This window comes from Belonocnema kinseyi, chromosome 9 (genome assembly GCF_010883055.1).
Source record: "Belonocnema kinseyi isolate 2016_QV_RU_SX_M_011 chromosome 9, B_treatae_v1, whole genome shotgun sequence".
In the NCBI taxonomy this organism is placed as follows: domain Eukaryota; kingdom Metazoa; phylum Arthropoda; class Insecta; order Hymenoptera; family Cynipidae; genus Belonocnema; species Belonocnema kinseyi.
Genome location: NC_046665.1, coordinates 75,363,221 through 75,376,913, shown reverse-complemented (window position 1 = coordinate 75,376,913; position 13,693 = coordinate 75,363,221). Strand labels below are relative to the sequence as shown.

Here is a 13,693-nt window from a genome sequence, read left to right as displayed (position 1 = left end):
AGTCATACACTTTCTCACATCTTACAATGGGCAGGTTATGTGAGGTTAGGATGGCCATCAATCTTTCCTCGCTAAAAGCAGGGGGGGGGGCTTCCACTGTAGCCCAATGTAAAAAAATATGTCACGAGATTTGAAATCGACCGTGCGGTGGCACTGGTAGTAACTTTGTTACAAAAAACCATACAATACAAAGGAAAAATGCATAAAAATTACAAAATAAATATAGAAAAATCGTTTAAAATTATTTTTCTTCGTAGTGCAGAGTTAGATAGTAAATGAGACTTATTTATTTACTTATTATTTTGTTTAATATAGGTAAAGGCGGCATGATTGACATAATTAAAAAAATTTCCTAGTTTTTCTAGACTTATTAAAAATAATTTAAAAATAAATAACAAATACACAAATTAATGAAAAAAAAAATGGTCAAAAATATATGTTTTCGAATTATAAAACTTCCAAAGTATCAAAAAACGACAAGATTTTTAAATAACAAACAATGAAATACCGAAGTTAAAAATACTTGAAACGAAAATTCACCGACTTCGAGACCGAATTATTAAATTAGTACAAAAATTGTAATTCCCGATATTTAGAACTACCGAACATAGTTAATTTATTATTAATTTATAGTTATTTCTTAAATTATAAATAAAACAAACAATTGAATTAATCATTAACTAATAAATTATCAATTATTTTCGATAAATTCAAATGTCTAGAATTGAAATATTTATGGAAATTTAACAATTCATTTATTTTATAATTCGTTAATTTATACTTTCGGTATATTTTTCGTTAATTTGTGGTTTTGTTATTTATTTTTTTGTTATTTTGTATTAGCGCCGGATTTTCAAACACTTTTAAATATAATATAATAATATATAATATAATTATTATGTCTATATATTACAAACAAGTAATATGATACCTTATAAATTATTATTTTCTATTACAAATACCGACCCCTTTGATCTCCAAATTAGCTTTTTGGATTCATCTAAAGAAACAAACTGTCGCATTCTGTTCTGCAAAACAAAAGTAAAATTTAGGTTTCGACAAATCATACAAGACTTAGTCAGAAACATGACTTTGCTTGCAATACAGAGAAAACGAGTTTTTGATTGATTTTATAAAATCATAGAGTTTATCGCTAGAATTACGCCGATGTGTATCGCTGCAGGTGCAAATCAGGTTACAAAAGTGAACTTAGAGAACCCGAATATCCCCAATATGAAAAAATTATTTTTTTCGCCGTTGCGAAAGACCCAGCTATTAAAGCTTTATGGCAAAAAGCTTTAATTCGGACAAATTGTATTGTGAAAGCTGTAAAGTTCGTTTGTAGTAAACATTTTTTAAAGAAAGACATACTCTACGATAAAATCCTAAAAGGACTATATTTTTAGGTATTTTCTTTTACAACATGTTTTAAAACTATCAATTTGTTTTCCCCTCAGCAAGTGTAACAAAAAACACAACTTATTAATATTATTCGTAATTTTCAAATTAAAAAATTGTACCAACATAATCTAATTATTAGTAAATATTTTTTATTAAAATCACGAAAAATATGAATAAATTGTGTGTGTTGTTGCACTTGCTGAGGGGATATTTAAATTGTCATTTCGATTTTACAGTAAATATATAATTACTTACCTTTCTCCAAGTAGTGTCATCGAGTCCTTTTTGAGATTGTCTCGTAGAAAATGTAAGAAATTTTTAAAAAATGTTACTGCAAATGAACTGGCCAGCTTCCATGGTAAAATTTTTCCGAAGTAAAGCTTTTTGCCATAAACGGAACAACGAACAAATTAAGTTTTTCATATTCGGGATATTCGGGTTCTCTTAGTTCACTTTAATAACCTTTTGGAGGATTTCCACCCCCCCCCCCTCCTTTTTAAACATCCCCTCCTTTCTTAAGCATCAAACGTAATAAGAAAATGGGCAACTTTTTGTTTTCTAAACTTTTTTGAGTTTAACCCACTCTCCCCTTCAAACCTAAAAAATCGCGAAAAGCGAACATTGCAAATTATACATTTAAAAACCTGAGAGACGATTATAAAGTTATGATATGCTAACCTAAGATACGAAACAACTGAACCATAAAAAGTATAAAGTTATAAATCTGAGCCTGGACTGCGGAATTGTTGAAAAACCAAAAGTTAAACATTTTTTGAACTTAAAATATTAAAAAGCAAACACTTAAAACAGGAATGCAATAGGCAATGGTAATAATTATAGAAAAAAACGTTGGGGTTACCAACCTTGAGAAATTGCAGTTTTCCTTTTTTAAGCTTCAATCTTTCGTTTAGTTGTTTTTAATATTTCTTTGAGCTTGTTTGTTTCGAGTTTGGTTTAACTTTTTATGACACTACTTTAAAAAAAGTTTTATTTATTTTTTTTTAAATTTGATTTCCGTTGTTTTATTTAGGTTCTTCATCTCACTGAGTTCTACTGTGTGCGATTTAGAATGAAACTGAGTGAAAATCAGCTTTCCTATAAACACATGTTCCCCAACTGGACAATAAAGTTTTTCCTCGGTAGGGTTTTCCTAGGGTCAGTGATGTTTTCCTAAACCAGATATCCGAGGATGAAGTTTACTGTTACGCTTTCTGTTCTAAATTTTTTGAAATATTTTTTAATGCATTCTTAGCCATTTTTCTTACAATATTTTTGAATTTTTATTTACTCATTTTTACTTTTTTTTATATATTTACCAGGATTAAAAAAAATGTTATGCATAGCTTATTAAAATTTTTCTGCATGACTGTCGAGTCTTATATTTTTGTTTCATTTAAATAAATATTTTAAGGTTCTTTATTAAAAAATTTTTTTCGGTATTGGCCTACTTGGTTTTATGCAGACTAAAGATAGAATTCCGACAGATTTCCTATATCCACCTGTTCATTAGCACTTTATGTTGTGACTTACCTACCATTTCCAAGATTAGAGGATTTTTGTATTTTTCGGTTCTATTTAGAATGATAGTATTTAAAAAATTTTAAACATGGTCGTGATACCAAGAATGTCTTCTCAAAGCATTTTGTTTTTCTCGAGGTTAAGGGAGTACCATTTATGTTTATATATTTTAGTTTTTAGGAATCTTTTTGCTTATCCTATGTATCATGCATTAACGGTGAGCTCGTAGCAAATTTAATTATGCCCAACGTGCCGAAAAAACTCCTCTTCTAAATCATTTCAGCAATGAAAAAAACGTGAAATGAAAATTGTAGCTGATCTTCCTAAGAAATGGCACTAAATTAAAAAATTCAATCGATATTTTTGCCTATTTAAAATACTTTGTTTGAAAAAATATACATAAGTATTATCAAAAATTATTTAAAAATTATAAATTCATGCTTTTTTAGATAAATACTCTTAGCTTCAAATCGAATAACAATAAACTTCTTAAATTTTTGTTGATTAATTAACCATCTTCTATGTATAAGAATAAGAAATAGACATGTCTACTTCTTATTCTTATAAATAAAGGATAGGTAACAAATATTTAAGAAGTTTATTGAAGTTTGTTGAAGTTTATTGTTATAATCTTTAAATCATTTATAATAATACGTAAATATACTTTTTCAATAAAAGTATTTTAAATGAACAAAAATGTTAATTGCATTTTTTAATTTAGTGCAATTTCTTAGGGCAATCAGCTACGATTTTCATTTCACGTTTTTTTGATTACTGAAATGATTTAGAAAAAATGTGCCGAGATTTTTTTTTCGGCACGTTGGACACAATAAAATTTGCTAGGAACTCATCGTGCATTACAGCCCCCGCAAGGATTGCAATAAACTACATTTGATTGCAAGTCTTTAATTAATTTATCTTTATTTTTACTGAAAAATCGCCATAAATCAAAAGGATTTATGAAGAAAGTTTTCGTATTATATGACTGAAGAATTCCTATAATTTGTTGTGACAACCCTTCCACATGGCATATTTTCTGCTTGGTCTGCTATTTGTTGCGGCTGATTTTCCGGTATTGAGAGGTGAGTGTCCTGTGATTGCTGGGCCGCAACACCTTTTCTACTCTAAAAAATCTTGAATCTGTTTATTATTGTGATTTAAAAAACAAATTCGGGCAACTGTTGTCGGCTGAATGTTTTTTTTTATTTGTCCTCGTGAAATATTCTGTCATCTAATTTTCTTGCTCTGTCTACTAGGTTGTTGACTACTCCTCTTTTGTACCTAATGGGTTGATGAGAATGAAAATTGACATTTCTGCCCGACCAGGTGTGTTTCTGATACCAATTAGTTTTTATCGTGTCATTTTCCCGGCAATTGGAGACATACAAGAACGCCATTATATTATTTTCTCGAACATCATGTGTGAATTGCAATTTACTTAATTTATTAATAAGAATTGCATTTTTAATTGTCTGCTTTGCCGTATTATACGGTCAGATTTATAACTTTGTAGTTTCGCTCTTTTAATGGTTCTCATGCTCATTACAAATTAAGCAATAAATAAAACTCAGTATTCTGAGTGAAAAAGTGTAGGGCACTAATTTCTGAGCACTATAAGTGGATATTAAATAAGAAGTTAATGTTTCAAATTTTTCTGTTCTTAGGAACGAATTAAAGATAACGCGCATTGAATATGAATGTTTAAAGATTGTTATTGTATTTTAGTCATATAGAACAATAATTTTTTTAAATGAACCAACAAACTTTTTCTAGGCTAAATTACTGAACATCCTTTACGGACAGTAAAGCCACATTCTTTGTTGAAAATTCATTTATTTCATTGAAAACTGGATATTTTTGGGTTAAAAATGAAAGTTTTTGATAAAAATTCATATTCTCAATGTTTGTATTAAAAGTTAAAATACTTTTTCATTGAAATGTTAGCATCTATTCATTTTTTGAATGAAAATTTAACTATTTAATTGAAAATTCGTTTCTTCTTGGTTGGAAATGAATTGTTTTAACCGAAAATTTAGTTCTTTAATTTGTTGTTCCAAATGTATCAATTTGAATAATGAGAATGTTTTTTTGCTATCTTGTAAATTTTTTTTAGGCACTTACATGTTTATGCCGTGACTTCCTTCAAATTTAGAAAATATGGTACTTCATCGGGTCAAAATAGAATGAGAGATTTCAAGGGCTCGCTATTAATGAATAAGAAAATATTTCTTTGTACACAGGTGACAATGAAAGTGGCAAAACAACTCTTATCGCGAAACTTCAAGGAGTTGAAGATCCGAAGAAGGGTTCAGGCCTCGAATTTGCATATATTGATGTTCGAGATGATTACAGAGACGGTAGGCAAAAGAAAAAAGAATTGTTCAACTGCTTCGACTAAATTTTGCCTACAAATATTGTATCTGATTTAGATCAAGCCCGACTTGCTGTTTGGGTATTAGACGGAGATCCGGGCCACGCAAATCTGTTAAGGTTCGCGTTAAATGCTGAACGATTTCCAAATACTCTCGTCATGTTGGTCGCTGCGATGACGACTCCATGGGCCATTCTAGATCAACTGCAAGCTTGGGCTGAATTATTAGGCGACCATGTTGATAAACTTAATTTGAACAATGAGGTCTGGCAACGTTGCAGGCAACAAAGTAAATATGCAAATCCACCATGATTGAAGAGAGGTTCAGAATGAATTAAAGAGATTCCGATTTAATTTCATGATTACCTATTTAATTCTCTTCCTCACAGATGTCAAAAAATGGCAAGAGTACGCAGAACCAGGCGACGAGTTGGATCCAGGTAGTCCAATGAGGCGCACAAGTCGAAATTTAGATGAAGAAGGGACGGAAAATTTACCGTTACCTGAGGGAGTACTCACAACCAATTTGGGACTGGACATTGTTGTTGTCATCACCAAGACTGATTATATGTCGACTCTTGAAAAAGAACATGATTACAAGTAAATATTAGCAGAATTTTATTTAAATTTGTTATTTTTATTATAATTTTTCTAGATTCTTTTCTTTTTTCCAAGCCAAATGTGCTTCCCCCTACCGTCACTTTTTGCGGCGGCTATTTTCACGGGAATTAAAAGTAGTTGAATTAGAATTGAAGCAGTCAGAGCTGAACAATTAGAAATTGTGCATTTCTCTAGTTGAAATGATTAACCAAAATTATGAGTACAGTTTTAATCACAATGAAGCTTTTCAAATTGGAATTTAAAACTAAAAAGAATGGCCTTAACAGTTGGACATTTTAAAACCAAAAACGATCCACATCGGTTCCTTTTAAATTCAGATACAGTCTTCACACTTTTTCACCTGTTCTCCCTTTTTAAAAAGAATTTCAAATGTTTTCCCTGTTTTCAAGAAATTTCCTCTTCACCTTTTTCTCATTTTTCTCGTTTTAATTCGAACAAAACTATTAAAACCTGTTAAGAAAATCTAACTATTGTTGGTTTAAATTCCCTTCTTTTTGGTTAAAACTTCGACTATTTGGTTGAAAATTTAATTATCTTGTTGAAAATTTACCTGTTTGGATAGAACATTCATTTTTTTGGATTGAAATTCCTCTTTTTTGGATGATGTTTAATCTCTTTTATTTTAAAATTCGACCGTATACTTGAAAAATTAATTATTTTGTTCAAAATTTATCTTTTTAGTTTGAAAATTCAACTATTTGGTTGAAAATGCAAATGTTTTTGGATGATGTTCAATCTATTTTATTTGAATTTTCCACCGTTTGGTAGAAAATTCAATTATTTTGTTCAAAAGTAATCTTTTTTATTAAAAAATGTAACTGTTTTGGAAAAAAAGAAACTGCTTGGTCTTTTTGGATAGAAAATTCGTCCTTATGGATTGAAAGTTAATATTTCTGAGTTGAAAGTTAACGTTTTTGTTGAAAATTCAACTGTCTTCTATAAAATTCGTATTTTTTTTTGAAAATGTAACTATTTCTATGTTGAACATTCCTCTTTTTTTTTAAGTTCACATACTTGGTTGAAAATGATATCTTGTGTTGAAGCTTTCATTTTTTAGACTGATAATCCAACTATTTTTAATAAATTCAAATTTTGGTTGATATTTCATTTCTTTTATTTAAAAATTCGAACATTTGGTTAAAAATTCAATTACCTTGAACCAAAAGCATTTTTTCTGTGAAAAATTCAACTCTTTTGATAAAAAAAGCGGTTTTCTCTTTTTGGATAGAAAATTCGTCCTTTTTGATTGAAATTTCATATTTCATGGTTGAAAATTAACTTTTTTGTTGAAAATTCTACTCTCTTGTGAAAAATGGTCTTTTTGTTTGAAAATTCAACTATTCGGTTAAAAATTTATCTATTCTGGTGAAAATAAGTGTCTTTTGATTGAAAGTCCAACTAATTGGTTATAAATTCAACTATTTTCCTGAAAATCTGTCTCTTCTGATTTAAAGTCCTCAACTATTTGGTAGTAAATTTATCTATTTGATTGAAAATAATTATGTATATATTTTTTTCAAATAAAATATTTGATTAAAAATTAATCTTTTGAGTTTGAAACGCCAGTTTTTTGTGAACTATTCGACTTTTTAACTTGAAAACTCAATTCTTCTGTTAATAATTCGTCTTTGGGTTGATAATTCGTCTATTTTGTTTGAAAATTCAATTAGTTTCTTGAAAAATGCAATATAATTCGACTTTAAATCTTAGGAATTTAAAGCGTTTCACATTCAATTCAATACTATATCTATATTAATTATATTTAAAAGAATTTATTCCTCTTTTTTAGTAAAAAAATCATCCTGTTTGCCCTGTTTCGAGAGCATTTTGGACTGTAAAGTCTGAATGATAAAGAAATTAATAATTTCATATTCAAATTATGCAGTCTCAAATTTAAAACCTTAATTTTTGAGTAATATTAAGTTTAAAATCTTCAAATGACAAGTGTAACAGTTCAGAAGGAATGATTTTCAGCCCAGATTCAGAATCCTGCAAGCTGAATTATTACTACTGTATTACGAAACAAAAAAGTTATTACGTCAGTCATTTAGTGTCTGATATTGCTTTTTTAATTATTTTGCGAATTTTTGTGAACTTTTTTCGAAATTCAATAAGACTTTATTTGTAATTTTATGCTACTAATGCGACTTTTCTAAAGTCTTCTAGTCGATCCGAGCCCTGTGTAATAGTACTCGCATAATTTAAATCAATTTTTACTTCATTAGGGACGAGCACTTTGACTTTATGCAACAGTGGATTAGGCGATTTTGTCTTCAATACGGTGCTGGTTTATTTTACACATCAGCGAAGGAAGACAAGAACTGTGATTTACTTTACAAATACCTTACGCACAGAATTTACTCTCTGCCATTTAGAACTCCAGCCTTGGTTGTCGAAAAAGATGCCGTACTCATGTAAATATTTAATTTATTATTATTTTTCACTGGTGAAAATAATTTCTATGCATTTTGATAACAAAAAAGAATCGTATGAATTTTTATGACAATTTCGAAGAATTTCTGCGATTTTTTTATTCCTTTCGATTCTTTATTAATTTCTTTCTACGGTTTTTAAATACATTTTGGAATCTGAACAGTTTTTTCGTACAAGGGGATCATAACATTTTTTAGATTATTTTAATTTTTTTGTGGAATGAATGGATTGATTTTTTTGATAATAACTTTAGAAATAAAAATGGTAAATTCATTTTTTTTATTGAAAAATTCGTAGTTTTGACCAAGTCAATCTTTGAATTGAATTTCATTTTAAAATATCTGAAGGATTCCACATTTTTGAAATCTATATCGTCAATCGATGTAATTATGGGTAAATCTTCTTAAAGGACCTTTCATGTTCCTTTTGGAAATTGATTTTCGGTTAAATTCGACTAATTTTATGTATTTTTTTATATCAAATTAGGCCCCAATGTTCATAATAACCATGTGGGATATTTTCCATTACTTTTCATAGTTAATTGTAATTGTGTGGGTGAAAATTAAAAAGTTGGAATTAATTAAACATTTTGTTTGGTCAAAAGTATCTAAAAAGAATATAATAACTTTAAGCGTAAATGTTCGTTTTTATTTTTGTGTAGAAATGCGTAATTTTTTACAAAATCGTAATCAAAATTATGGTAAACAAAACCTTCATTTTGGAATCATAAGTAGATTTTCATAATTTTTCTTATATATTTTTTAGTTTTATTACAAAATTATAAAACTGCATACTTAAAGCAATTTGTTTTCTTTTTTGGTTGAAAATTAATCTTTTTAAACTGAAAATGTAACTGTTTCAGTTGAATATTGCAGCATTTTTGTTACGAAACCATATCTTTGTTTGAAAATTATTTTTTTTTTACTAAAAATTTGTCTATTCATTTTTTTATTGGCAATTTATCTACTTCAGTTGAAAATTCATGTATTTTGTTGAAAAATTGCCTTTTTTGTGAGAAATTAATATTCTTGGTTGAAAATTTATCTTTTTGATTTAAAATTAAACTATTCCAGTTGAAGATTTATCATTTCAGTTAAAATTCATCACTTTGGGTGAAAAATAATCTTTTAAACTGAAAATTTAAATATTGAATTTTTGGTTAAAAGGGATCTTTTTTAGTTAAAAATTCAACTATTTTTTTGAAAAATTGCCATTTTTAGTTTCAAATTAAACTGTTTCGTTTAAAATTTATGCATTTTGTTGAAAAATCTTCTTTTTAGTATACAATTAATTTTCTTGTTTGAATATTCCATTATTTTCGTTGAAAAATCATGTCTTTGGTTGAACACAAATTTTTTAACTAGAAACTTTACTATTCAATTTTTTATTAAAAAAATAGCCTTCTTAGTTGTAAATTCGTTTGTTTTTATAGAAATTAATCTTTTTGGTTGAAAGTTCTTCTTTTTGTCTTTCTATCTGATTTGAATTAATTAAAATTCCATTTCATACTAGAAAATGCTAGAAATAAATAAGGTTTGTCATGAAATATAACTTTTAAAATAATTTGTTCAAATTATTACCAAGTTTCACGATTATTCATACCGTTACGATTACTGGGACATTAATCTCATAATAAAATCGCGAAACTTTATACATATTCCGAGACGATTGTCTTTAAAAATACGGAATATTTTAATGGCTCTGTACTATAAAAAATTGTACCTGAAAGAAACTTGAGATACTTAGAAAAAACCTGGAATTTTCCCTCAGGATTTGAGTAGGCACTCTGCTTGAGACTCGTCATTTAAAAACACTGATATAAAAATTAATATAATACGAAACTTTTAACGCATTCTTGAACCTCTTCCGAATTACTTTTATCGAAACTTTTTATTTGTTTCTATGACGCTTAGATCCAGTTTCGACAATGAGATACAGATTTAGAAAGTTTTTTTTAATTTTATAAAATTATGGCATTTTAACGGCGCTAATCATATTTTCAGCTTTTTGCTCAGACTTGCCTCATTTTTATCATAAGCTATAATTTAACCTCTAATATTAGCGTACACTTTAAAAATTACTTAGATTTCTTTTCAACAATCTTCATATTTTGTAGTGTTGCATTTGAGCGAGGAATACGAGAAATGAGCAACAACGAGAAAAGATCTCTTGTCCTTTTTCATGAAATCTCATCTCACCTCGTCTCATATAAGCGAGCTTCTCGAAAGATCGTATGTTTCGATCAACTGTCTTGTCAATGTCAAAATTAACATTTGTAAAAAAAAACCACGAAAAAACAAATATCATGAGTAGTGTCGTAAAATATGAAAGTAGACACAGGAGGCACAAAAAACATAGCATTCAGAGTAAAATGTGTATTTCTATTAAATTATATACTTCTTTTATTAATAATTAAGGTTCCTAAATATGATTTTGAATAGTGTAATCCTCTTTTTTTATCTTGTTAGTTTATTTTTTGTATGGTCTTTGTGGTTATATCTCAAATCTGATGCATAAAGAAAATTATCTTCTAATTCTAGATTCCTGGGGCCAAAAGGCCTTATTTACACTCCTTTTTTAATAATAATTATTATAATAATGTGTAATGATTTATTCAGCAGCATATTTAATAACTCGTTTCACAAGAATAATAAAATTAGGAGAATATTAAAAACAATTTCCGTATTTAAGAATCGGATTTACTAAAGATTTTTTTATCTTTTGAGGTATATTCTTATCATTTATTTGAAATAGTTTTAATGTATATAAAAAAAAGTTTAAAGGGGATCTTGAAGGATTTTAAAGATTTTTAAAGAGATTTCAATATATTTGAGGCTCGAATTTAGGATTTTTAAAAAGCTACAAAGAATTTCTAAGCGATTTAATAATTTTCAAGGAATTTCTAATGATTTTAATAATTTTGCGCTATTATTTACAAAAATTGTATATAGTTCTAAAGAAAATTCCTGAAATTTGTGTACTTTTATATTGGAAATAATTTATTATTGAAGCAGAATTATAATGCGTAGTTTAAATTGCTTTTGGAACAATATTCATGGATAACATAGTCATATTATTTTACCTAAATGACATTTTTTGGACAGGAATTCTTTGAATAAAACTTTTTTTTTTGAACGTATATGGTGTATTGCCATTTTCATCAACAATTTTTTTTATTTGATAACCTTAAATTTACGTCAATGACATTTCCGCGGATAGCTCGGATGAGGAACGAGATGAAATGAGATGAGATGAGACGATAAAAACAAAAGAGAGAATGATGTTGTCAGTTATTCAGAATACTTCTCGAACGACTGAAAGGAGCAAGAGAACCGATCATCTCGTATCGTTATGCAACATTAATATTTTGTAATTAATTTTTGAATTATTGATATATTATTAATATAATTTATATTGCAGAATTTCGTGTATGATAGGTAACAGGCCCTTTTCGCGCATTTAGTTTTAATTTTGAGCAAAACACTACTTAGGCCCCTTCATGACAAACGGCTTCAATTCTTCATTAAACCACGATTTTCCATACAAATTTGCAGTTTTCTATGTGAAGTTATTAAAAAATTATAAATTTTCTACAATCATCTATGAAAACGTTTTCGTAGAACGTTGTATTTTGCCAGAAACATTTTTTTTTTCATCGGCGTTTAGTATTTCTTTTAGCTATCCATTAATTGTTTTCAGACCTGCGGGTTGGGATAACTTGAAGAAAATCAGCATTCTCCATGAAAACCTACAGTCAATGAATTCAGAAGATTACTATCGCAACGTTATTATCCAGCCACCAACAAATAGAAAAGTTCGTCTCATGTTTCTTCTCTTAATATTTAAATTGAAATAAAAATTGTTAAAAATTTGTGACTGAAAAAAGCCTGTATTGCAGAATGTGACGCGAGAAGTGGAAATTCAAGCAGAAGATGAGCAGGTGTTTTTAGCGAAACAACAAGCCGCTTTGTCTGGAATGAAAGATCCAACTCGGTCCCCGACTACGAGGAACCAGGCAAGCATGGGACCAATCGTCCAGGTCATATCCATTATAATTAAAGCATGCTTTCGACGTTTGTGTCTAACGAATAACAAATCGTTTATAAATTGGCATTACAGCTATAATTGTTTTGTGCTTGTGCAGCAAGCTAATGACATGTTCGTTCTACCATTATCCGCTTGTTATTTAATGACCTTTTAATCGTTACTAAACTCCTTTGAAACCTCTGGTACCATAATTACAATTTTAATTAAATCTTGCCCTGGAAATGTGTCCTCATTTGTGATTAAGTCTGTGTTCTGTCCGTCCGTTACGCCCTAAATGTGTAAGTCGCGCAGAGGGTCGGCTTTTTGGTTTTTCAGAAATGCTCAACATTACACTTAAAAAGAGGAACACTGTTCCTCTTTTTAAAATAATTCTTTATTTCTCCTATTTTCAAGAAACTTTAATTAATTCCCCTTTTTCTCGGGTTAAAAATTCTACTAATTGATTGAAAGTTGTACTAATTTAAGAAAATCTATTTTATTGGTTAAAGAATGAACTATTTTGTTCCAAATTTAACTATTTGGTTGAAAATTTATACATTTTTTTTGTAAATTTATCTTTGGGTAGAAAATTAATCTTTTTAAATTAAAATTTCACTAGTTGGTTGAAAATTAAGCTGTACGTTAAAAATTCATTTTATTATTTTAATATTCATCTTTTTTATTGAAAATTCGTTTTTTCATTGAAAACATATTTTTTTTATGTGAAAACTAAACTATTTCATTTTTAGTTGAAAATTCAGCTATTTTATCGAAAATATGTGAATTTTGTTGTAAATTCGTCTTTTTTAGTCGAAAATTAATTTTCTTTATTGAAATTTCAACTATTTGATTTAAGGTTAAACTACTTTATTAAAAATTCATTTTATTAGTTTTTTGAACTGTAAATTTAGCTATGTATTTCATTTTTAGTTAAAAACGTATTATTTTCTAGTTAACATTTGAACTATTTTGTTGCAAATTTGTCTTTTCTTTTTGGCAGAAAAAGTCGCCTTTTTGGTTTGAAAATTCAACTGTTTTGATAGAAAATTGAACTTTTCGTACAGAATCCTATTTTTTGGCTTGAAACTTTAACAATTTGGTTGAAGTTTTTTTATGTCTTGAATAAGCAGTCTTTCTTGAACAAAAATGCATCTCTTTTGGCATCATTGATATATTTTTGGTTCAAAGTTCAACCGTTCGCTTGCAAGTTAATCTTTTTTAGATATGGTTTCAACTATTTTGTAAACAATCCGTATTTTTTGGTTGAATTCAAATATTTTTTATTCAAGATAAAATGTTTGTTGTTGAAATATCAACTTATAT

At 28.2% G+C, this 13,693-nt stretch overlaps 1 protein-coding gene across 3 annotated transcripts in view; it reads left to right on the top strand.

Moving 5' to 3' along the window:
• LOC117180828 (cytoplasmic dynein 1 light intermediate chain 1) overlaps window positions 1–13,693 on the top strand; it is a 34,673-nt gene that overhangs the window by 10,419 nt on the left and 10,561 nt on the right. For 2 of the 3 annotated variants that reach the window (XM_033373353.1, XM_033373351.1), the window contains exons 3-8: window positions 5,160–5,276; window positions 5,349–5,579; window positions 5,680–5,890; window positions 8,137–8,325; window positions 12,044–12,158; window positions 12,243–12,359. In XM_033373353.1, coding sequence (XP_033229244.1) covers window positions 5,160–5,276; window positions 5,349–5,579; window positions 5,680–5,890; window positions 8,137–8,325; window positions 12,044–12,158; window positions 12,243–12,359 — 980 coding nt within the window. Of the gene's footprint in view, window positions 1–5,159; window positions 5,277–5,348; window positions 5,580–5,679; window positions 5,891–8,136; window positions 8,326–12,043; window positions 12,159–12,242; window positions 12,384–13,693 lie in introns of all 3 variants that reach the window. The other variant, XM_033373350.1, reaches the window with a different exon arrangement.